The sequence below is a fragment of the Vicugna pacos genome, chromosome 11 (assembly GCF_048564905.1).
Source record: "Vicugna pacos chromosome 11, VicPac4, whole genome shotgun sequence".
NCBI lineage: Eukaryota > Metazoa > Chordata > Mammalia > Artiodactyla > Camelidae > Vicugna > Vicugna pacos.
Window position 1 is genome coordinate 26,250,036 of NC_132997.1, and position 22,694 is coordinate 26,272,729.

General features: G+C 45.3%; 1 protein-coding gene across 1 annotated transcript in view; it reads right to left on the reverse strand.

The window, feature by feature from the left end:
- DISC1 (DISC1 scaffold protein) overlaps positions 1 to 22,694 on the reverse strand; it is a 285,981-nt gene that overhangs the window by 191,476 nt on the left and 71,811 nt on the right. Inside the window, exon 7 of the mRNA XM_072970971.1 lies at positions 4,498 to 4,552. Within this exon, the coding sequence (XP_072827072.1) occupies positions 4,498 to 4,552 (55 nt within the window). The remainder of the gene's footprint in view (positions 1 to 4,497; positions 4,553 to 22,694) is intronic.

A 22,694-nucleotide genomic window follows, 5' to 3' on the forward strand; every position in this document is an offset into this window, starting at 1 on the left:
GGTTACAGCTCAGTGGCAGAGTGTGTGCTTAGCATGCGCAAGGTCCTGGGTTCAAACCCCAGTACCTCCGTTAAAAATAATAATAATAAATAAATAAACCTAATTACCTCCCCTCCCCCACCACAAAAAAAGGATAAAATACAGGGCTTTAAGAAAGAAAGAAAGAAAGAAAGAAAGAAAGAAAGAAAGAAAGAAAGAAAGAAGAAAGAAAGAACAAATGAACGAAAAAGAAAGAAAGATAGGTAGAAAAAAGAATAAGAAAAAAAAACTTGAGGGCAGATATTGCTGGCAAGTCAGATTTGAAAAATATACCAGTAGATCTTAGTGAAGTTTGTAGATTTTATCATTTATTTTTCCAGGAGACTCCCAACATGTCCTACAACTTTCTTTGTTTCACAACAGCAAAACTTAAATCTCGGTTTCTTTTTCTAGATGTCTTAGGTCATTTTGTATTTGTTTGGAGCGAAAATATTGAAAATATATTTTTCTTTGTTTAAAGCAAAAACACTCAGATTAATGAGCTACCTAAAAAAATTTCCAGTTGAAAAAGCATGAGAACAATGAACATGCATGTGGAGACATTTTGGGGTGATCCACAAAAGATGTTACCCAGAAGCATCCATCTTTTCTTGCTAAAAATCTAAGATTCTGTTCAAAAACTAAAATTAACCCAGTGGGGTTCACAGAGCCCAGAGAAAGTATAAGATTTGGTTTCCCCAGCAGTTTCTAGATTTAGCTAGATTCCACCAACTTGACGTGTTTTTCTTATCTCTGAAATTGAGTTTGTTTTTAGAATCAAAGCAGACCTCTCCCAACCTGTTCTTTGCCATTAAGTAGCTGCAATTTCTGAAATCTCTTTATAAAACTCACTTTCAGGATGAAGACGGCAGTGTGGTCTACCCCAAACTTGTACCAGCAGAGCTGCGCACCCATCGTGCAAAGTGATTAATTCCAAGACACACTCTGAACGGTCCGGAGATCTGTCAGGATGTCAGGACTGGGACTGAGAAGGAAGGTACTCCGGACGCCCTCCCCCAGCAGTAAGTTTCAGGTGGGCTCAACGGACTGGTACCACCCCTTCCATTCGTCTAAGAACATCATCGGAAGTCTGAGGACAAGTCTGTTAATTCTGTAACACCAGGCATAATTCTGTCTCATCCAAGGGACAGCCAGTATTTCCGACTTTCACTAACAGTCTCTCTTAATCGTAATTGGGTCAGTTTCTCTTTTGTTGAGAAAGCTGTGACTTTTTCAGTTTTATTTTTTTTATTGAAGTACAGTTGATTTACAATGTTTCAGGTGTACAGCAAAATAATTCAGTTATGTGTATATGTACATGTATGCATTCTTTTTTAGATTCTTTTCCATTATAGGTTATCATAAGATATTGAATACAGTTCCCTGTGCTATACAGTAGGACCTTGTTGTTTATCTATTTTATATATAGGAGTATGTATCTGTTAATCCCAAACTCCAAGTTTATCCCTTCCCACACTGTACTCCCCTTTGGGAATCATAAGTCTGTTTTCTATGTCTGTGAGTCCCTTTCTATTTTGTAAATAAGTTTAGTTGTATCATTTCCTTAGATTACACATATAAGTGATATCACACGATATTTATCTTTCTCTTCTCAGCTGTCACCATTCATATGAAGCAACCTTTCTAAATCTTCTTATTAAATTGCAATGTACGTTCTCACAAGCACTGCTGGACGTAATCTAATACGTACCAACCTCCGGATGCCCCATTTATTTCCAACTCTTCCTTCCATCTCCTTTATCCCTTAATTACCTTTGGTTTGGGTAACCCGTAAGAGTCCAAAAAAAATTATATAATGAGTGGAAGGAAGGTGCCATCTCTCTTTAAGGGAGAAATTGAGAAAATACAGGTCTATGCATAGAATACACTGAAAAAAAACAAAACTGTGCTAAAGCTGCGGCTTCTACTCAAGGTCAGCAGTCAGTCGAGAAAAGTGGAGAAAAGGTTGTGTGTTTTGTGCCACTGAACAGTTTTAACTCTCTGTAGACTGATCTATGCCCCCCATACACACACATATTCATGTATGTGCACGCGGACACTCCCTTATATAGACAGATACACGCGTGCCCCAGAAAATCTGCATCTCTTCTTTATTTCCAAATAAAATTGGACCCTGAGGAACTCATTATCAAATGGAGCTTTTGCATTTACACTTTAAAATCTTCAGCATGAATTCCTTAATCTTACGGAAAATCCAGGGAATTAGAAGGTTTTTGTAAATGCATTAGGGAAGGTATGCAAACCAAGAAGCCACCTTTGGCATTTGGGCCAATGACAGTAGCTGCAGAGTATCAACAAATTCCATTGTCGTGTGCACATGTGTACGTGTGTGTGCACAATATAAAACAGGCACAGAAAAACACCACCTGTGTTAGGTAGCGTGCACACCTGCATCCTCATTGCTGGGATACAGACTCACTCGTGTTACACACACAGCATGGTCTCACGCTCAAGAAACCCAAGTCCAAGAGTCCATCCACATTTTCATTCTCTATAGAAATTAAGACACACTTCATTTGCGGCAACGTGGATGGACCTGGAGATCGTCATGCTAAGTGAAGTCAGCCAGGCAGAGAAATAAAAATACCATATGATACCACTTTATGTGGAACCTAATGACACAAAGGAACTTATTACAAAACCGAAACAGACTCACAGACATAGATAATAAACTTATGGTTATGGTAGGGGGAGTAGGGGTTGAGAGATAAACTGGGAGTTCAAGATTGGCAGATACTAACAAATATATATAAAATAGATAATCACCAAGTTCCTTCTGTCGAGCACAGGGAACTATATTCAGTACCTTGTAGTAACCTATAATGAAAAAGAACATGAAAAGGAATATACGTATGTATAACTGAACCACTATGCTGTGCACCAGAAATTAACACAATGTTATAAACCAACTATACTGCAATTAAAAAGAACTAAAGATAAAGAATATGAAAATGAATACATGTATGTATATGCATGACTGGGACATTGTGCTGCACACCAGAAGTTGACACATTATAACTGACAGTACTTCAATTAAAAAAAAATTTAAACAGATAAAAGAAATCAGAATGCACCTGATAAATGGCACAATTTACAGTAGGAGATACAGGAGGATACATCTACCACATCCCCCATCCAGGAAGCTTTGACCTCCCCTCACCCTCCCAGGGGTTCCACGCAGAGATCACAGTAGCAGACACTGAGAGGCCATGAATGCCAGTGAGTGACATCACCAGTCACTTAAAAGGCAGAAATTCAGGTCAGCTCTCTAACATCCCCTCCTGCTTCGCGTCACAAAACTGGTAAAGCTAGTCAGTCGTCCTTGACCAGCAGCTGGGCAGGGGGCAAAGGTCTCAGCCCCGCTCAGCATGGGAGCCTGAGATAGAGCTCTGCCCGCAGATGCAAGTCCTCATCCTGTCCTTCTTCCCTGGGTGAACGTCTCTGGAAAGGCAGAGCGGGCTTCAAGCACTCCAGGGTCCGGGGTCCCAGTGCCATCTAACGGACAGACAGGAAGCTCACCTTCCACGCAGGGCAGGACAGCCCGTCAAACGGCTGCTGTGTGATTTTTAGCAAAATCACTTAATGTTGTTTTCAGAAATAAAGTAGACACAAAAACTGGGAAAAGGGCCAGAAGAACTGTGGACACATCCCCAGTCTCAGTTCAGCTGGGGTGGTCTTCAAGAACCCCCTGAACTGAGAACAAGAAAAGGTTCCTTCCAGACCAGTGGACTCTTGACTGCTTGGCTCTCTGCACAGAGACCTATTCTTTTCACATTTCAACCATCTTATAACCACCCTGGTTCCCAAACCGAACACAAATAATTAAAGATTTATACTCAGTTCTCTGCCAAACATTCAGGAATCATTCGCAGAGTAACTGATCCTCCTTCACACTTTGTCAATAACTCGGTGAGGGATAACTATCTCTGCGGAGAAGGGTTTTGTTTTGTAAACTGTGGTTGTCCTAACTCACCACAACACTAAGGGATTGGCTATGTGCACCCAGGCAATAGGCAATATGATTCCACAGTCGACTTAAAAACTTTCAAAAACGGAAAACAATCACCTCCTATACCATTTCCATATGTTTGTGAAAAATCTAAATCCTGCCCTCCTGGAAGGAAACATAATTAGCTTCTCAGATTACTCGCATCCTGAAAGCCTTTTGAAGCAAAGGCATTTGTGCACAGCGTCAATCGTTTCCCATTTTCCAGCACGGCAGCTCCTTCCGAAGCAAAGGACAGCCCAGCCAATTTCTGGGGGAACCACATGTCAGGACCTCCACCTTGGGGACAGCCCTCAGCCCTGGCTCTCTTGGCTCATTGCTTGGCCGGCAGAATGGCTTTACCAAGTCTCTGTGTCTTCCTGAGCCCAGGTGTCCTGTGAGCTAGACATGAAATTAAGTCAAAAGAAAACTTCAGAGGCTTCTTTAGGAAGAGGGCATATAAAGGTACTTACCTTAGCAGTGATTTCTTTAAGTGACAAGTTGAGGGATTTTATCCCTTCCTGGAGGCTAGAAGAATTAGAAAGAGGACATTGGTCTCCTGGGTATCACAGTTCAACAGCACCACATGCAGGAACACCACGGAACCACGACCCTCCCATCAGCCCAGCGGCTGAAGAACAGTGGGAAAGACACTGCCATATTGGCTCCATCTGACTGTGGAATTCATATGTTACCGAGTCAGGCTGGGACCTGGGACCTGCAGTGCTTGCACCTGGACAAACGTCTCCTCGAGCAACAGAATGCAAAGGAACTGTAAGGGACTGAAAAATAACTGCATACCTGTGCAGCTGGGGCAAATTATGAACAAGAAGATACAAAAGACCAAAAGCCCAGCTGCTACTTCTGAGATGTCAAGAGCAGAAGCAGGGGACTGGGCATGATGCACAGAGCACATCAAGGGGGTGGGCAGACCACCTAAGACACCCCTCTGGCCTCACCCCTGGATCCGCCCCTACCCTCCCCCACTCAAGGGACAAGCTCACTGCCCCTCAGGGTGGGAACAAGGAAAACTGTTCCTCGTTTTTCCTCCCTGGCACTACAGCATGAGTCCCAGTGAAACCTTGCCTGAATTTATCATCTAGCCTCTTGTCACTTGCTATTGATTAAGGAGTCCAAGAACCCTGGTCAGTAACTTACTAGGAAGTCAATTTTTCCCTCCCAAATTACACTCTCCTTAGGCTGGTATTAAAATCTGTTATCATTTCCACTGTGCACATCTGCTGATACGCAAAGGAACAACCCAGACGTGCTCCCAGAGCAGAGGATTAAAATTACATTCCTACAACTACCTCCCAAGAAGGGTGGTCTCCACAGGGTAGCGTTTCACAAGCAGGGAGCCCAATATTATCTACTTGGGTTTACTGTGCGATTCAACCACCACATTCCAAGCACCTGCTGAATTTAGCAGGGAGGAGCAGCCTGGAGAAGATACACACACACATATATATAAACTACCTAAAATAGAATTCCCTTACTCTTTAGGGCTCCCTGCTTCTTTTTTCTCCTTAGCACTGTGCACCTTGACACATTCATTCATGTAAGTTCTCTTCCCCCAGTTGGAATATAAACTCCGCAGTTGCAGCAGCAGCCCGTATCCTCCTGTGTCCACTCCTGAATCCTCAGTGCTTAAAGCAATTTCTGGTGCTTAAAAGGAAGGCACTCAGTCAATATCTGCAGAATGAATGAATGAATGAATAAAAATGACTCACTTTTATTTCCCACTTTGTTACCTAATGGAGTAGACACAGACAATCAACTATGATATGAAGCCAGATGAAAAAAATTACTCTACGGGGACTAGAAACCCAACGCTAGGATCCAACTGCTACATTAAAACTGTCACAGATGGAACATTGTCCCCAAGTGGGCCATAGGAAAATAACTTGCACGTAGCAATTTAGAAACCAGGGGATTGTTGGGAAAGCTCACTGGGAAAGGTGGAAAGTAAACCGGGCGTCAAAGAAAAAAGGAGGAAGTGAAATTTCAGGGTGAAGAACCCAAATGGCCAAATGGTTCACATGGGTGGATTCTGAGAGATAAAGGTACACAGGGGAATGACTGTTTGTCCTGAAGGAGGGAAAGGGATGTGGGGGACAGGAATGGGAGTTTTACCTGCATTGGTGATGCTTGTTATTTATTTATTAGGAAAATAAATGGGGGGAAATGCCGATACTTGTTCAATCTCCATGGTAGGTAAATGAGCATCTATGATGTTTTTCAATATGTTTGGGATTTTTGCAATTCAAATTAGTTTTTAAAGGAATATAAAGGACAAGCCATCATCAGTACTAAATGCCTAGCTGAGGGGCTCTGAGTTTCATCCCGCAGAGTGTGGGAAATCATCCCATTTCTGAGCAGGAGAGGGATAGGAAAGAGATGGCTTTTTTTTTTTCTGAAAAATTAATTGGGCAGGACCGGGAGAGGTGACTTGGAAGACACAGCATTGAATGTGACAAACCAGGCAGGCACCTTCAGTGAAAACTGTGAGGTCTAAGGGCCTGCACAGTGACAGACGTCAGCAAGGAGAGGAAGGAGGGGGTCTTTTAACGATGCTGATGTGGAAAAGCACTGAGAGCATCTGATCTAGAACTTTGCATTCATGCATTCATTCATTCATTCATTCACAAACTCATTAACTCTTCCCTTTTCTACTGGGCAGCCTGAGAGTTGGAGCTTGGAGCATGATGGAGACAAGAGGGTCTTGCCCTCAACACCTCAAAGCTGGTAGATGGAAGCCCTCCTCAAAAACAAAAACGAAACAGTTAGAGGTACTAGATGCGAAGCGGTCACTGAGAAAACTAGTGAGCTGCGAAAGGGGAAGGTCGGGTTTTCTGGAGTCTGTGTGGGTGGGTTGGGGAGGAAGGAGTTGGGAAAAGCTCCCATCACAGGGGCTGCAGAGCGTCAGAGCCAGGCTGCCAATTTGCTGATTGTAACCCATTCTCCAACTCTAAGAACTGGCCTTGAATGTTACCACCTCCACTGATCTGGGATTTCTGAGCACAAGCAAGCTCGTTTCCATTGCAAATGCCGTGAAGCTGGTGCAAGTACATTCTAAACAAGGACATCCCCACTTGCGACCTCCATGTAACAGAGAAGGGTGTCCCAGAGGAGCTGAGGTCCGGGTGGAGGAGATCATAGCTGACAAACAGCGACGCAGAGGGCAGTGGATTTTTCTGAATTCAGGAGCCACACTGTGACAAAAATCAGTGTCCTTGATGTGGAAGTCCCCCTAGAGAATTCTAGACGCTGGCCGGATGGAGCTTGGTCTTTGGAAGGGAGGTCAGTCTGAGAGGCAGGCTCCCCCGGAGAGCAGGGATCAGACCAAGCTGTGTGAGCTCTTGCGGAGGGAAACGGAGAGGATGCCAGAGAGGGGCCTGAACTGGTCCTGCCTCTGATTCTAGGAGATGCACCAGTTTTGTGCTGCTGATGTCTGCTCTCCAAACTTAAAACCCTTCTTGGGCACAAATGCACTTCCTTTGCCTGGCTCGTGGGAGCCCATTCAACTAATAACTTTTCAAAAAATGGTTCACCACAAAATTATGAGCATTTACTAGTATCTTACAAATAGGCTTTCCCAGCTGCACGTAAAGACCAGTTCATGCATTAACAGATAATACAGAATTTAGCTGACCAAAATGGCAGCACCTTTAGCTAACGCCCAACGGGTCAAGCACTGTCCTTCCAGGGGTTGATGCAATTCATTGGTCCTGGCTCAGAGCGGGCCCTATCCCGGGAAGGAAATTAGTCTCCACTCAAATATCCATGTTAGAGCAGGGAGGTAGTGATGCAGATAATTAAATGCATTGTTTTATATTTGATTTGATTTATACTTAATTTATTTAATTTATGCAATATTACTTTTTGCAGTAGATTTACCTTCCTAATTATGTTTTGCTCAGGCTAATATTAACATTAGTGGCATCCCTGGGGTGTACAGAGAATGGAAGCAATGGGGGGTGGAAAACTATGAATGATCTATAGAATTTGCTAGTGGTTTTCAAGCTATTTTTAGTAGTAGTGCTCTTGGAAATGAAATTTTACACAGAACGATAGATCATAGATCACAGGCAATCTGTACTGACTGAGGTGGGGGGTCTAGCCCAGGGTACAAATGTCATCCCACTGACTGCTACCACCGTCACCCAGAGGTCCCTAAACCATGATCCCCGGAGCAGGAACACAAATTGAAAACGACCCAATTAGACGAGCTAAATGTTTATAAACAAGAGTTAGATGTAGTTCAATAATTAAAAGGAACCCCCATGTTTCTCTTAAACTTGCATATTGTTAATGACAAATAAAGCCGTCCTCTCAGATCAGATTACACCGTACCCTGGAAACACATGCTGTCTCCACAAATCAGCAGATAATGTTCTAACAAACAGACCAGACCTAATTTACTTCAATGAGGAGCTTCATTCAACGCAGCCGCGCTAGGAATAAGAGTGTCAAATATTTAGTAAGTACTCCCTGTGTACCAGGCACTCTTCCCTGGATCCCTTGCATAGATTCATGTTCTAAATTCTCAAACTCTGCGAAGTACATGCTATAATGTCTCCATTTTCAGACAAGACAACTCAAAGAGAAATTTAAGTAGCTTTCCCAGGGTTAGTCAGCTGGTCTACGGGTGAACAATAACCCAGACAGTCTAGCTGTCTGTTCTCCGAACTACTAAACTGCACTACCTCTCCCAGAAGATGTGCACTTATCTGAAATACGCCATCATCGCCCAGGCTGGTTTTTAAAATTCTATTCTAGAGTGGCGCTACATTTCTAGCACAGTCAATGTCGTTACTTGTAAGTGGACGTCATTCTTTACTTACAAACGGGTGTTTCAATCAAATGACCAAAATTCACCCTCAGCAGATGAAGCCTTAGGGAAGTTGAGGCTATCGACAAAAACGGGCTGCAGAGAAAGCATATCGGGGGAGCTGAGCCTGGCGCTGGCAGCAGTGAGAGGAAACTGAAGGCAAAGGGGTCTGTTGAGGGTTGACTGTATCCCCCTACGACCCCAGTCCATTATGTTGACGTCCTCAGAATGGGATCTTACTGGAAACAGTGTCTTTACAGAGGCAATCAAGTCAAAGTGAGGTCACTAGGGTGGGTCCTAGTCCAATATGACTGGGGTCCTTCTGAAAAGGGGACATTTGGACACAGAGACAGACGCGCACACAGGGAAGATGATGTGGAGAGGCACAGGGAGAAAACAGCCGTCTACAAGCCAAGGAGAGAGGCCTGGAGCGGATGGTTCCCTCACAGCCCTCAGAAGGAACCAACCCTGGGGACACCCTGATCTCGGACTTCCAGCCTCCAGACCATGAGAAAATGAATTACTGAGCCTTAAGCCACGCGGTCTGCGGGGCTTTGTTACAGCAGCTCCGGGAAACTCACACAGAGCCCAGGGAAGCACCGCTGCGGGGGGGGGGGGGGGGGCTGCTCTTCTAGATCTCGATTTTGGCGGCGGTTACAAGTCTGCGTCCAGTGACTAAGATTCTCCGAGCTTACACCTGACACTGGTGAATTTTACTGCATGTAAATAATACTTCCATCAACCAAATAGAGGGGACATCAGCTGCAGTCTGAGGACAAGCCCAACTGAGAGATCTCACAATGTCCTGAGCCGTGGGAGCACGGTTGGAAGGCAGAGGATACCTGCTCAGATGACACAATGTCTGTCCCACAGGACTTGGAACTTCAGATGACTTTGTGCCAGCGTCAGCCCTGTCGCTTTAGATCACACTCGACTTCTATCAGTGGCCCAGAGCATCGACGGCTGGCAGCCGGGAGGAGGAATCACCTCCCCCAGCCTCAGGCAGGAGGGCCTGCTCCTCAGGTGGGGTAAATACATGTGCTCCGTTCAGTTATACAGGAGATAAATCCTCCTCCACTGATGTTTGTCTCCAAATAACCACCCCTAGGGGGCCTTGGGGTATCACGGAACTAAGGAGAAAAACCACCCTCCTCTCAAAGTAAACAGAGAACATTAGCTTACTGTGGAGTTACGAGCTCAGTTGTGGACTCTAAATTTCCTGTTTGGAAGCCTTAACCTCCAGTACCCCAGAATGTGCTGTGTTTGGAGATTGAGCCTTTAAAGTGATAATTAAGTTAAAATTAGACCGTTAGGATGGGGCCTAACCCAATACGACTGACTGGTGTCCTCACAAGAAAAGAAAAGGAAAAAGGAAAGGAGAGAGAGAGAGAAAAGGAAGGAAAGGAAGGAAGGAAGGAAGGAAGGAAGGAAAGAAAGAAAAGAAAGAGAAAGAAGAAAGAAAGAGAAAGGAAGAAAGGAAGGAAGGAAGAAAAGGAAATGAAATTAGGACTCAGAGGGAAGACCATGCAAAGACCAGAGAGAAGACCATCATCTCCAGGCCAAGAAGGCTTCAGGAAAAACCAGCCCTGCCAACACCCTGATCTTGAACTCCTCGTCTCCAGAACAGTGAGACAACAGAGTCCTATGATTTAAGTTACCCAGTCTGTGGGGCTTCGTCATGGCAGCCCTTAGCAATTACTAATGCATGCAGAATTTTCCATTTTTAGTAGTACAATTAATTGTATGTGTTATTAAGATCCTACACCCTGATGCTCCAGGATCCAAGAAAAAAAAAATCACTACTCTGTGTGGCAGCAGCCAGACAACAGGAGACACAATAGCCCTTCTGTTTGCTTCAGACTAAGAAATGGTTTCATTTCCAACGCACACAAGGGAGCAACTGAGAGCCACTCGAACAATAGCTGATAAATATTCTTGTCTTATAGCATAGGAGCTAAGAATTAAGAGGGTGGCTCTAAGACAATTGAATATGAGAATGTCTTTGATGTCTCTGATATCTTTAAAAATGATTATGGGGCTGTTGGGTTAATACAGGAGCCTGGCACATAGTAGGTGCTTGATGAATGATGGGCATCCTCTCCTCTTCTTTCTAGTCCAGGTGGGGCATGGTAGGAAGATCCCCACCACTATTAGAGGTGCTCTCAAACCCCAGGATGGCGGGCAGCTCCCTCTTTGTCCCACTTCCCATACCCCCTGCTCCAGCACGAGTGGGGATTAAAGGCCATCTCTGCTTGTCACCACATTGCTCTGGGTGGAACTTTATATGAGAGAGAAAGGAGCGGTCAAAGACTTGGAACCTACTCAGTGTAAGATCTCCTCTCCTCTTTCTAAATCCCATCTCTTGGAAGTCCCACTCTCTTTGACCTACATCTTTTGGATGGTTTCTTCTCCTAAACTGTATTTGGGTTGAACTGTGTTCCCCTAAAATTCATATGATAAAGTCCTAACCCCCCAACTGTCAGAATGTAACCTTACTTAGAAATAGGGTCACTGCAAATGTCATTAGTTAAGATGAGGCTGCTAGCTTGGTCCTGACTCCAATAAATGGTGGAGAAATGTGGACTCAGAAACACACACAGAGGGAAGACAGCGTGAAGACCATTAGAGACCTGGAACAGATCCTTCTCTCAAAGCCCCCAGAAGTAACCAACGCCTCCTCCACCGTCACCTTGATCTTGGACATCTAACCACAGTAACTTTCTCTGTTTAAGCCACCCACCTACCGTACTTGGTTACGGCAGCCCTGACAAATTAATGCTGACTGGGATGGAAAGGGAGACGTGTGGAGAGCTACAAGGCTGGAAGTGCAGTCCACGGCTGTGCAAAAGACACTGGAGGTCTCAGCCTGTAGCCTCGAGCCAATGTCAAAAGAGTCCTCACTGCTAATAAACTGCCAAGGTCACTTTGTAAAATTCAGAGTGACTGTGCTTATGGCATCTTGCTAATCTTCCTCAAAAACCTACAGCTGCATTAATATACAAATACTGTATGTTATCACTTTTACATAGAATCTGAAAAACAAATGAATAAATATAACAAAAACAGACACAGACTCACACACACAGTAAAAAAAAAAAACTGGTTAGTGGGGAAAGGGACAAGATAAGGGTAGGGGATTAAAGGGTACAAACTATTATGTAAAAAATAAATAAGCTATAAAGATATATCGTATAGCACAGGGGTGGCATTATTTTATAATAAATTTAAATGGAGTATAGTCTATAAAACTATTGAATCACTAGGCTCTACACCTCAAACTAATATACTATTGTAAACACACTACGCTGCAATTTAAAAGATAATTTAAAAAAAGAAAAGAAGCCCCTGCCCCAGTTTAATAGCAACTAACAATTGTTCACTCCCTGTTTCTCCAGATGCTGGCACTGAGGGAGGTGTAACTCAAGAGCCTTATAAGAACATTGAATCGGTCCCCTCCCGTAGTATTACAAGGCATCTCAAGGATCCAGGCATCAGAGGGCCCTTCCCTGACCCTCCTTATTCTTGGCGTGAAGTCTTTAAGGAGCCAAGGGTGCATGCCCACCCAGAGCTGGTCCAGGCCGCCAAGACCAGAAGTGCCTTCCCAGAGAGCTGTGAGCCCGCGTCCTGCCAGGCCCTCTTCTCAAGGCCTTCCTCCCAAGGGTGGACCACACTGCAGTGGTCAAGCAGTGGCTACTTGGACAGTGTGGGTACTTCCTGAACATGCCGGCCAGGAGTCCCATCACAGTGCAGGACAGATCCCAGGATGGGAAGACAGGTCAAGAGATCCAGGGTCCTCATTTTCTGGGCCACGATGGCAGGGGGCCTGGAGGACTCGTCTGTGTTCATGTCCTAGAGAAACCACCTCCCGTCCACGTGCTCTTCCACTGTTTCTTGTTTCCTCCCACCAGCAGGGACCCAGCCACAACCGCCCTCAGCACCAGCCTCAGCCACAGCATTAGACTCACACCTAGGATGCCAAGTTACACCGGCCCCAAAGACTAGCCTTTGGAGGACAATCTCTGCTGCTACTCTTGTCTGACTTCTGATGCACGAGAATATTAATGGCTTGCAGAGAATGCCACCACCACCAACTTTCTGCAGAACTCTGAATAAGTCACTCTCTCCTGGGGCTGTTTCTTCATCTGCAAAGCGAGGAAGTTGGACCAGGTTATTTCTAAAAACGTCCCAGCCCTGCCATCCAAGATTCTTCTGCTCGTATGATTTTATCTGTAAAGATCTGGAGAATCTAAAGAACAAAGATGTTACGTAAAGTGCCAGGTAACCTTAGTGACAGAGGCGGAAATACAGGCCATTTCTTGGCTGTCATTTTTACTGAGCCTGACACGAGTGTTTCAGCCCTCAGAACAGACTCGTGCAGAAAGCCTGCTGTCTGCTGGCAGTCACCCATCCGTCTTCCCGCCTGTGTACATGTGGCCTGGTGCCAAAGACCCGTTTTGCAGAAAGCTACAGGAGGAGTGTCATTTTCGTCTCCAGTCTTCTCTCTGTCCCTGTCCCCATTCCCAGCGCCGTCCCCCATGTCTTGTTTAGTAACAACAGATGAAGAATGAGTGCTCCTGAAGCAAGCTAGAAATACCATAAAGGGCAAAGGGACAGCATAGGCGCTACTTGGGTCTTGAATTAAATACACACACACACACACACACACACACACACACATGCACACACAACAATCCTTGACATTAACAGCCTTGCCAATTACTGCTCAGTCTTCTAACCTTCTGTCAAGGGCAAGTGGTTAAGAAAATGACAGCAAAAATGGCTTTAGGAAATGCAGGATTTTATCTACTTGGCCTTTTTCCTTCCTTCAACCCTTCTCTCCTCACAGCTGATAATGTCACATGTCACCAATGAGACATACATAGGGCACAGACAACAAAAATGACAAGAATTCCTCCAGGCTTGAGATGATCTTGGAAAGGCGCAATGGGACACATACATGCGTCAGAGGCGAGCCATTCCACGTGGCTGTGAAAGCTGTCGAGCTGGCCGTCTGAGACACGGACTCTTGGCAAAGGGTGCCTGGTGCAGGGGAGAGAGATTTCTCATCCCCTTGGGCGCAGCACACAAGCTCCGTCCAGCTCAGCGGCGGGACAGGAGTGTGGTGACTGCACACATGACAGATCCACTCATGCCTGTCACACAGCTCAGCTCCTACTTTGGGGACCTCGGGCAGAATGAAGCATAGGAAGTTTTTTTTAACAAAACAGCCCTACCTATATTAAAGTAAGAAGCATTTTTGCATAATCCGACAAAAATTGAGCACGTGAATTTTTAACAAGGGTGGGGTAAATACATTTGATGTTTTCCTCTCTGGCCCAAGTGAAAAAGATCAAATGAAAGAACCAAAGCAAAATCGGCCAGAGAACAACTTGGACTTAAAAGCCCTTTGATTCTTTCTCTGAATATGAATCACATTCGTGACTCATCCCCTTATTGAACGTTTCTCTGAATTTCAGGGATCCTGCGTGTAAACTTTAACTGGGATGCTACACTCTGTTAAGCTTGAGTCTTGGTGGTAAAGTCCAAATTCTCCATCTAACTCAGTAAACTGAGACTGAGATGTTATGTGTCATTAGACCATAAACTCTTTGTAATTAAATACATCTACGTAGTTCATAGAAGTGCTCCTCAGAGGATATCAGAGAGAGAGAATTCAAGGATTTTCAATTTCTTAGAAAAGACCTCCTAGGATCGAGATGCTGATATAAATATACTGAGCAGAGAAAACAGCCCTAATACTGAATTTACTGGATTTGCAGAATTCCCCAAATTAGCTACTATGAATAAGATAGTGCACACCTGCACACACGCACACGCACACGCACACACGCCTTGGTCCCATGCCATCTCTTGCTAATTTCCACTGGGAAATTCTGCCCAACATGGCAGAGTTACAGCTTACATCCAAGTCCAGCTCCATCAAGAATCACAGCCTTAAGTGCTTTTTGAATAAATAAATTACTAAAGCATCTTTGTATTTAAAAAAATCACAGCTTTATAGCCAACTGATTACTAATTTGGTATTTGGCTCATCCAAATATTCCAAGCATCAATTCAACCAGCTCTGTCTCACTGCCTCTCAAACAATCTTATTCCAAACTGAAACCATAACTCATATGCCAAAAACATTTTGACTTACAGACTGTAAGAGATGCTGGGTATGGAATAAAGAAGAAATGGGAGGAATAAAGCAGAAATATGAACAGTCTTAAGTTTAGATCATAACTACTCTTCTTTCTACCCCTTCCTCCCAAGTTGTTTAAAGATACCTTTTGACATACAATGAGAAAATAAATCACCAGCCCCTTTATTTCTTGAGGACTGGCATCCAAGATGGCTCCGGAATTTCAACGATTGTCAACGATTTGAATGTATTTAAAGAGTCAAAAAGATTTCAATTCTTGGGCCTTTAGAGCTTTTCTCCACAAAATTCCTGTGAGTTCAATTCTTAAAACAGCACAATTTGATCCAGGGGGAGCACGATCCTGCCCCTGGGTTTATTCTGTTACATGATGGAAAGGCAACATTGAATTTCCATTTCAATCACTGTCCCCCTAGTTCTGACGGCTTAATAAGTAATGTCCCATTGCTCCCAGGGTTTTTAAAAGAAATACTTGCAGTGGGGAGAGTGTAGCTCAAGTGGTAGAGTACAAGCTTAGCATGCACAAGGTCCTGGGTTCAATCCCCAGTTCCTCCTCTAAGAATAAATAAACCTAATTACCTCTCTGCCCCCACCAAAAAAAAAAGAAATGCTTGCATTTCCATTTAATCCTAATTTTCTTAAATACAAGTTGTTGCTCCTAAATTTCCCAACATGTATGCTTACCTAAACTATAAAGTTTACCCAAAAGGTTTTACCTTCTGCTTTGGGTTTATGATGCTTTTCTGAGTCATCTTGGACTCCCTGCTGTCTGGCCAAGAACTAGCATATGCACATAAAGCTGCGAAAACAGTTTAAACCTTACGTGTCTCTCCAGCTCTTTCAAAATCTGCTGATGAAGCAACATATCAGTCGGATTCCCAAAACTGCAGAATACTGCAAATTTCATTTCCTAAAATGTTTTGGTGAGTAAGCTAAAGATGTACACCTTTTATTGGATAAAGATTGCAAAAATAGATGGCTGGCGAACAAAACGAATACACAGCAGCGGGCAAAAAACCCAGTGGACTGGACAAGTAACTGAATGGGGACTCAAACACCGATAAAACACAGCTCAAAAAGGAAGCTGAGGAAATCTGCCAAAAAGACACGCAAGGTCGTAATGATAGTGGCAGCTGAAAAGACACTGTAACAAAAACGGCCCCCTCGTGTGAGGCACAGGGAGCCCTGCCAGCATCTAAAGGAAACCTGGAGGGTCTGCTTCTGGTCATCCCAGCAGCCTGGGAGTCAGCACAGGGCAGACCCATCAGCCCTTTTGCAACTTGGAAAGGACATGCTTCTAACTGACTAACATCCCAGCAAGAGATGGGCTGGCACCCCCAGCCCGGGATACGTGCTGCAGCCCCTGGAAAAGGGCTCTCTGAGCAGAACTGGATGACTCTGCTGGAAGACCGTTAAACCTTCAGCCCAAGGTCTGAAGGGCAGTTTCCCCTGAAGTACTTCTTTAACACCTGAAAAGTCAGAGCAGGGACTAAAAGCATACACACCGCAGACTGGACAGCCTTCTCAGGATACGTCAGGAGGAAGAAAATTTGATGAAAGAGAAGAGAGGCTTGCAGAAGATGCCCAGATTACAAAGAGATTAGGCGTGGAACATTTCTCAAGTGGATAAAAAATGAAAAATAAAAATTGAAACTGACCACAAGAAAAAAACTCTTAAACTAGGCTGTGTTAATTCTCATATGCCAAGAGCCAGCTACAACCATTTTAAGGTGATTATGTATCTCTTTGAGAATCCAGGAGGCTCTACCAGAAATAAATCCACAGACCTATGGTCAACTAATCTTCGACAAAGGAGGCAAGAACGTACAACGGAGTAGAGACAGTCTCTTCAGCAAGTGGTGTTGGGAAAACTGGACAGCAGCATGTAAATCAATGAAGCTAGAGCACTCCCTTACACCATATACAAAAATACGCTCTAAATGGATTAAAGACTTTAATATAAGACGAGACACGATAAACCTCCTAAAAGAAAACATAGGCAAAACATTCTGACATAAATCTTAGCAACGGTCTCCTAGGGCAGTCTACCCAGGCAATGGAAATGAGCAGAAATTAACAAATGGGACCTAATCAAACTCATAAGCTTTTGCACAGCAAAGGTAACCATAAGAAAAATGAGAATCCAGGAGGCTCTAGTGAAAATAATTTATCATATACCTAAGTCATAAAAGAGGAGTGGGTGTGTCTGCATACTACAAACTTCCCAAAAGAACTAAGTAAATAACAATAATAAATAATAATAATAACCCATGTAGTAAATTTCTTGAAATAAACAAAGCACAGAGAGTTTGTAAAACATTAAAATAAAAGTTAAAAATATAGAGCCACTTTTCCAGCCTCTTTAATTGTATGAGTTCTTTTTAATCATAGTAGATTTACTGGAGAACAAAATACAGTATGTTTTTAACCTGTAAGTACAATAAAGTTCCTCCCTTGAATTTCTCAAATACATCCAGCAAAAACCAGAATTCACGGTCCTGTTTTCGTGGAGTGAGTGGCGTCTGGACCTGCCCAGACAGACGGTAGTTTCAAGTCTCTTGCCTCTTTTCCAACCCTTTCCTTCTTTCCCAGGTTGTGGTTTGGGAAATGTTTCTCGTTGCCCGTAATGATGACTTTTCAAAGGAAACGGCGGTGAGTGAGTTCCCCACTCCGGACAGCGGCCGCAGGGCGGGTTTCTGCTCCCTCCCTGTCTAATGCCTGCTCCTTGTCAGCAGTGACTCATTTAGAGAAGGAAGAAGTTGAGCACCGTGGCCGGGATGGTTCCAGTCGGCCCAGGGAACGTTACAGGGGAACTTATCTGGGGGCTAGGAGAAACAGAATTACTGGTTTTCTAAAAGCAGTTTATTTTAACCTATTTCACAAAATCTGAAAGTGCAAAGTGTTCTCGATCTGGAAGGGACCTTCAGCAACATCTAGTTCAAACCTTCATTTCATAAAGAAAACTTCCGGTTCCTCTGGCCCCGGGCACCTCCTCGCCTGCTCTCCTGTCTTTGGAACCGCGAGCCGACCCCTCTGGCCTGAGCCAGTCGCCTGGTGGTCTCCACAGGCTGCCTGCGTTTAGATACACATTTGCTCCAATCTCTCCCAGGTGACACCAGGCGATCTGTGGGGCACAGAGACAACTCCCTGGCCTGGAATGGCATCATTCTCTTTTGCTTGGACTCATGACCCAAGTTCTGCCCAGCTGGACTCCTTCCATCACTTGCTTGAGCACTTGGCTCCAAGCCCTGCTCTCTCCCAGGCTGTCAGCGTTAACCATCTCTCCCCCTATTTCAAAAGCTGAAAAAAGATGTCAGGACAGGGCTGCTATGTGAATCTGAACCCTCAGTAGCCTTATTAGCAAAATATATTGCAAAAGCCAATGTATTGTCTCATATACCTTATAGGATTATGGTGAGCAAAAATAAGCATTCTGTAAACAACAGTGATATTTAAAGTAATGTATTATTACTACAAATCTAAATAAGAAAGACACACACGATACATAGGAGAGTTGTCTCAAATACTGAGGATGCATCTAAGCAAGGAAGACTTCCTGCAGGAAGCATCAGTCTCACGCTGCTCCTATGCTCCGACCTCACTGCACTGACTCTCCGGGCAAGGCTCTGTCTGCCTCATGAATTCCTGGGGAAAGCAAGGTCTCTGCTTTAAAGCAAAGGAGGAAAAGTCAGAAGCTCCTCCTCCTGCAGTGTTAGCGACACAGAGCAGTCCTGCTCCCTCAGGTGATTCCTGACGCTCTGAGTCCCGTCAAGCCACATGCTTGACAAACCAACCAGGTGAAAGACAGAGGCAGAGAAGGGAGGAGAGCAAAGACCAGAAGCAGAGGCTGAAGAACACAGTCACAGGAAATGGAGAGGAAGCTTGGAGAGCTCGGGCACTTCTTCGGAGGGCTCTCCTGATCTGGCGCCATCGCCCGGGTGCCTCCACGGGCGCCGCACAGCTGGCCCCCTGCGCACACCCTTCGAGACTCCTGCCCGCTCCCGCGGCTCCGGGAGTCTGTCTTCCGATACAGGCTTTGCAATTTGACTGTGTCTCCTCACTCTAAAAAGATCCGTATCTGAGGGGAAAGTGGGACTACTGATTTTTTTTTTTTCCAGTCAGCTGTGAACTTCAAATCTCACGTGAAAGGCAGGCTGACATCAGCCGGGACCACTCGTCGTGGGCTGGGAGCACGTGTGCTGGGGACGCCAGGGCACCTGCAATCCTCGGTCGGCCTCACCCGGGGGCTCTGAGCCGTTAAGCAACGGGGAGGCGGGAGCAGGCCGGGCTCACCGCCCACTCGCCCCTGCCCCCCACCTGCCCCCCAAAGCTCAGATGCACCCACCGAGGTCCGGCCATCCTCGCTATAACCAGAGGTTGATTTTATGTCAGTTTGTGCCAGTGGTTTATAAAAAGATGTGACGTGTTTCTTCCAAATGTACGAAAGGCAATTCATCCATGAGCTGCCAGGACACATTTCTTGTGAAGCATGAGAAGTTCCAGGAGCTGAGGAATGAAGAACTCAGCCACAGACTAATACAAACCAGTCAGGCATCTCTAAAGAATGTTGGAGAGGACCGTCCGCAGCCCGAGCTCATCTGTTGTTACTTCCCTGATTGTTCATTCCTTCCTCACTCTACAGTTCAGGGTCACAGTCCGCCCTGCCCTGAGGTTCAAGGCACACAGACCAACAAAACAGAAGCACAGCTGATGGCCCAGCAGATAGACGAGCTGAAATAAACAGACGGACACTCACACACAGTGTGCAGGGACGTGGTCCAGGAAAAGCCCAGAAACTGTCACCTCCTTCCTCCCTGTGTCCCCATCCTTTCCCTCCCCCACCCCACACCCCAACCCCATTACAGAAGAGGGGAGTCCAGTCAGCATGGGAGGGGATTGAGAAGGACCCGCCAACATGGGGGACGATCAGACTGAGTAGAGGAAAGCCGTCTGGACCTCTCCCATCAGAGGAGGCCTTGCAGGAGGAAACAAGACGTTTGCTTTAAAGCCAAGGGACTGGAATCCCAGGGATGAGGGAAACTGAAACTTTCGAGTGGCTTCTGTCCTTCACACATCCCTGCCCTGCCAGCCTCCAGATTGTGGAGTTCCAGGTGTTTAAACATGCTCTCCTGCTTACCTAGAGGTCACCATATTGAGTGAAGTAAGTCAGAGAAAGACAAACATCGCATGATATCACTTATATGTGGAATAAAAAAAATGATGCAAATTCTATTTACAAACCAAAACCAGACTCACAAACATAGAAAACAGACTATGGTTACCAAAGAGGAAAGGGCGGGGAGGGATAAATTAGGGGTTGGGGATTAACAGACACACATCACTAGACATAAAGTAGATAAACAACAAGGTCCTGCTGTACAGCACAGGGAATTATAGTCAATTTCTTGTAATAACATATAATGGAAAAGAATTCGAAAGAAAATATACACGTATATATCTGTATAGTTGAATCACTTCGCTGTACTCTGGAAACTAACATTGTAAATCAACTACATTTCAATAAAAAAAATTTTTTTAAAGTTCTTCTCTTGGAGAGGGGAGGGTCTAGCTCAATTGGTAGACTGTATGCTTAGCATGCATGAGGTCCTGGGTTCAATTCCCCAGGACCTCCGTTAAAGAATAAATAAATAAACCTAATTACCCATCCCCTCACACACACACAAAAAATGTTCTCCCCTCGTTCATCAGGAGAAGACCAGTCTCTCTGGCTCTCTCAGAAGAAAGCTATGATGTCTGAGAAGGTGCCTCCTCACCCCATCCTGCTAAGACATTTGCTCCAAAACCCAGACATCAGAAAATTCAACTTGCTGCTTTGACTCCTATTGTCACAGCCAAACAAAAAGCCACCGAGTCTCTCGTCCCCAGCGCGTGCTCTCAGCCAAAACATTCCCCACAAGCCACAGCCAGAAATGATGACTCAGTCTCCATCAGCGATTCGCACCCAAACGCCAAGCACTCAGGATGTTCCTTCTCAAGCCCAACAGGGTTTTTAACCAGGGAGAGAACCACAGCCCTCCCTGTGAACGTGCGCAGTACCGAGCGGACTACATCAGAAGCGGCTCCTCCCCAGAGAGCACCCTGCGTTCTTAGCCGGTCTCTACGAGAAATCTTTGCGGATGATGATGATCGGATGTTCAGTGGTCTGTTTCTCCAGATTTCTGTCACAAGACTGGTTTCTGTAACCTCTCTTCATAAGCCCAAGATTTTCCTCTATCCTAGTTTGTCTGGATGTCTCCATCTGGCCTGGGAAGAAGCTACAACTGGCCCTTCAATGATACGGGCTTGAACTTTGAGGGTCCACTTAACATGCAAGTATTTTTCCAAAGTAAACACTGCAGGAGTGCACGGTCGGTGGTTGACTGAATCCATGGATGAAGAGGGACCACGGACCCAGAGGGCCGACTATGAATTATATGTAGATTAATCCCCACATTGTTCAGGGGTCAACCATACTCTTACAAAAACAAAAAACAAAAAACAACTATTGACGCAGGTAAGATGTGTTCTTCTGGCTGGGGCACCTCTGGGACACACCCTCCAAGTCAGCATTCCAAAAGGTAACCAGTCCCTCATGGCAACAACTACGTTAGTGGGACAGTGAACAATTAGTTAGAAACACCAGGCCAAGCAATCTCTGATCTGCTGACCTGATAAAACTTCACATCGGTCTCTTTCAAATACTCCATTTCCGGGAGTCTGTACGATGGCCTGTCCGCTCAGAAAAAGCGTGTCTTCCCTCTTGCGGAAATCCCACAGAACAATGGTTTTTCTAATCAATATTTACGGCCGGGAACCACACGATGCCTCACCTCCCCGGGGGGGAGAAAGGAAACTGACCAGTCCAAACCTGCACCTACACACCCCGAACTCCCCGGAGACAGGGAGGTGCCTCCCTGCACCTGCACTTCGTACAAAAAGGAGACGCCAAGGTCAGCTCTTGCAGGGTTGCCCAGATGACGAGGACGCCTCAGGGTGGTCCCCCTCCAGCCACACAAAATGCCACTGAGCGCTGGAGGTGCTCCGCTCACAATGAGGGTCCCACACAGTGTGCACCTACATGACCTCAGCACCAGGGGGAGGCCACGCTATCAACTAGCCACTTCATTTCCCGTGTTGCTTTTTATCTTTAACCGTTCCGGGAACTTCCCTCCCACCCTCTGCAGGCAACTCCATACTCCTAAGAGCCCTCTGGGTTCAGGGTCACGGAGATGCCCAGGTGTTCCCACAGGTGTATCTCACAAAAAGCCAGAGCCTGCTCTTGACCTGAACTCTGTGACCTCAGTGGGAGCGGGTGGGTTTGGAGATGCTGGGTCCCCAGACAGCATCGCACCACATTCAAGAACCATCCTCATCATATCCCACTTCTCTAACAGCATCATCAGATCGGATTGTCACAAACTTTGAAAGGTCTTTCCAGAGCCTGTTTGGTTGATGAAAGCACCGGATGACGGGGCCAAAGTCACACGTTTATTTTGTCTGCATCTCATCCTGATTCAAAGGCAAGCTGGAGCCCGTGGGGAGAATAACAGACCAAAAAATGAGAAGATCTGAGTTCAGGGGTCCAGCTCCATCAGCCCACTACACTACGGAGTTCCTTGTATTAAGAGTAAGAAATCTCTAGGAGGAAATCTTTTATTGGCTCAGACCAGAGGGCA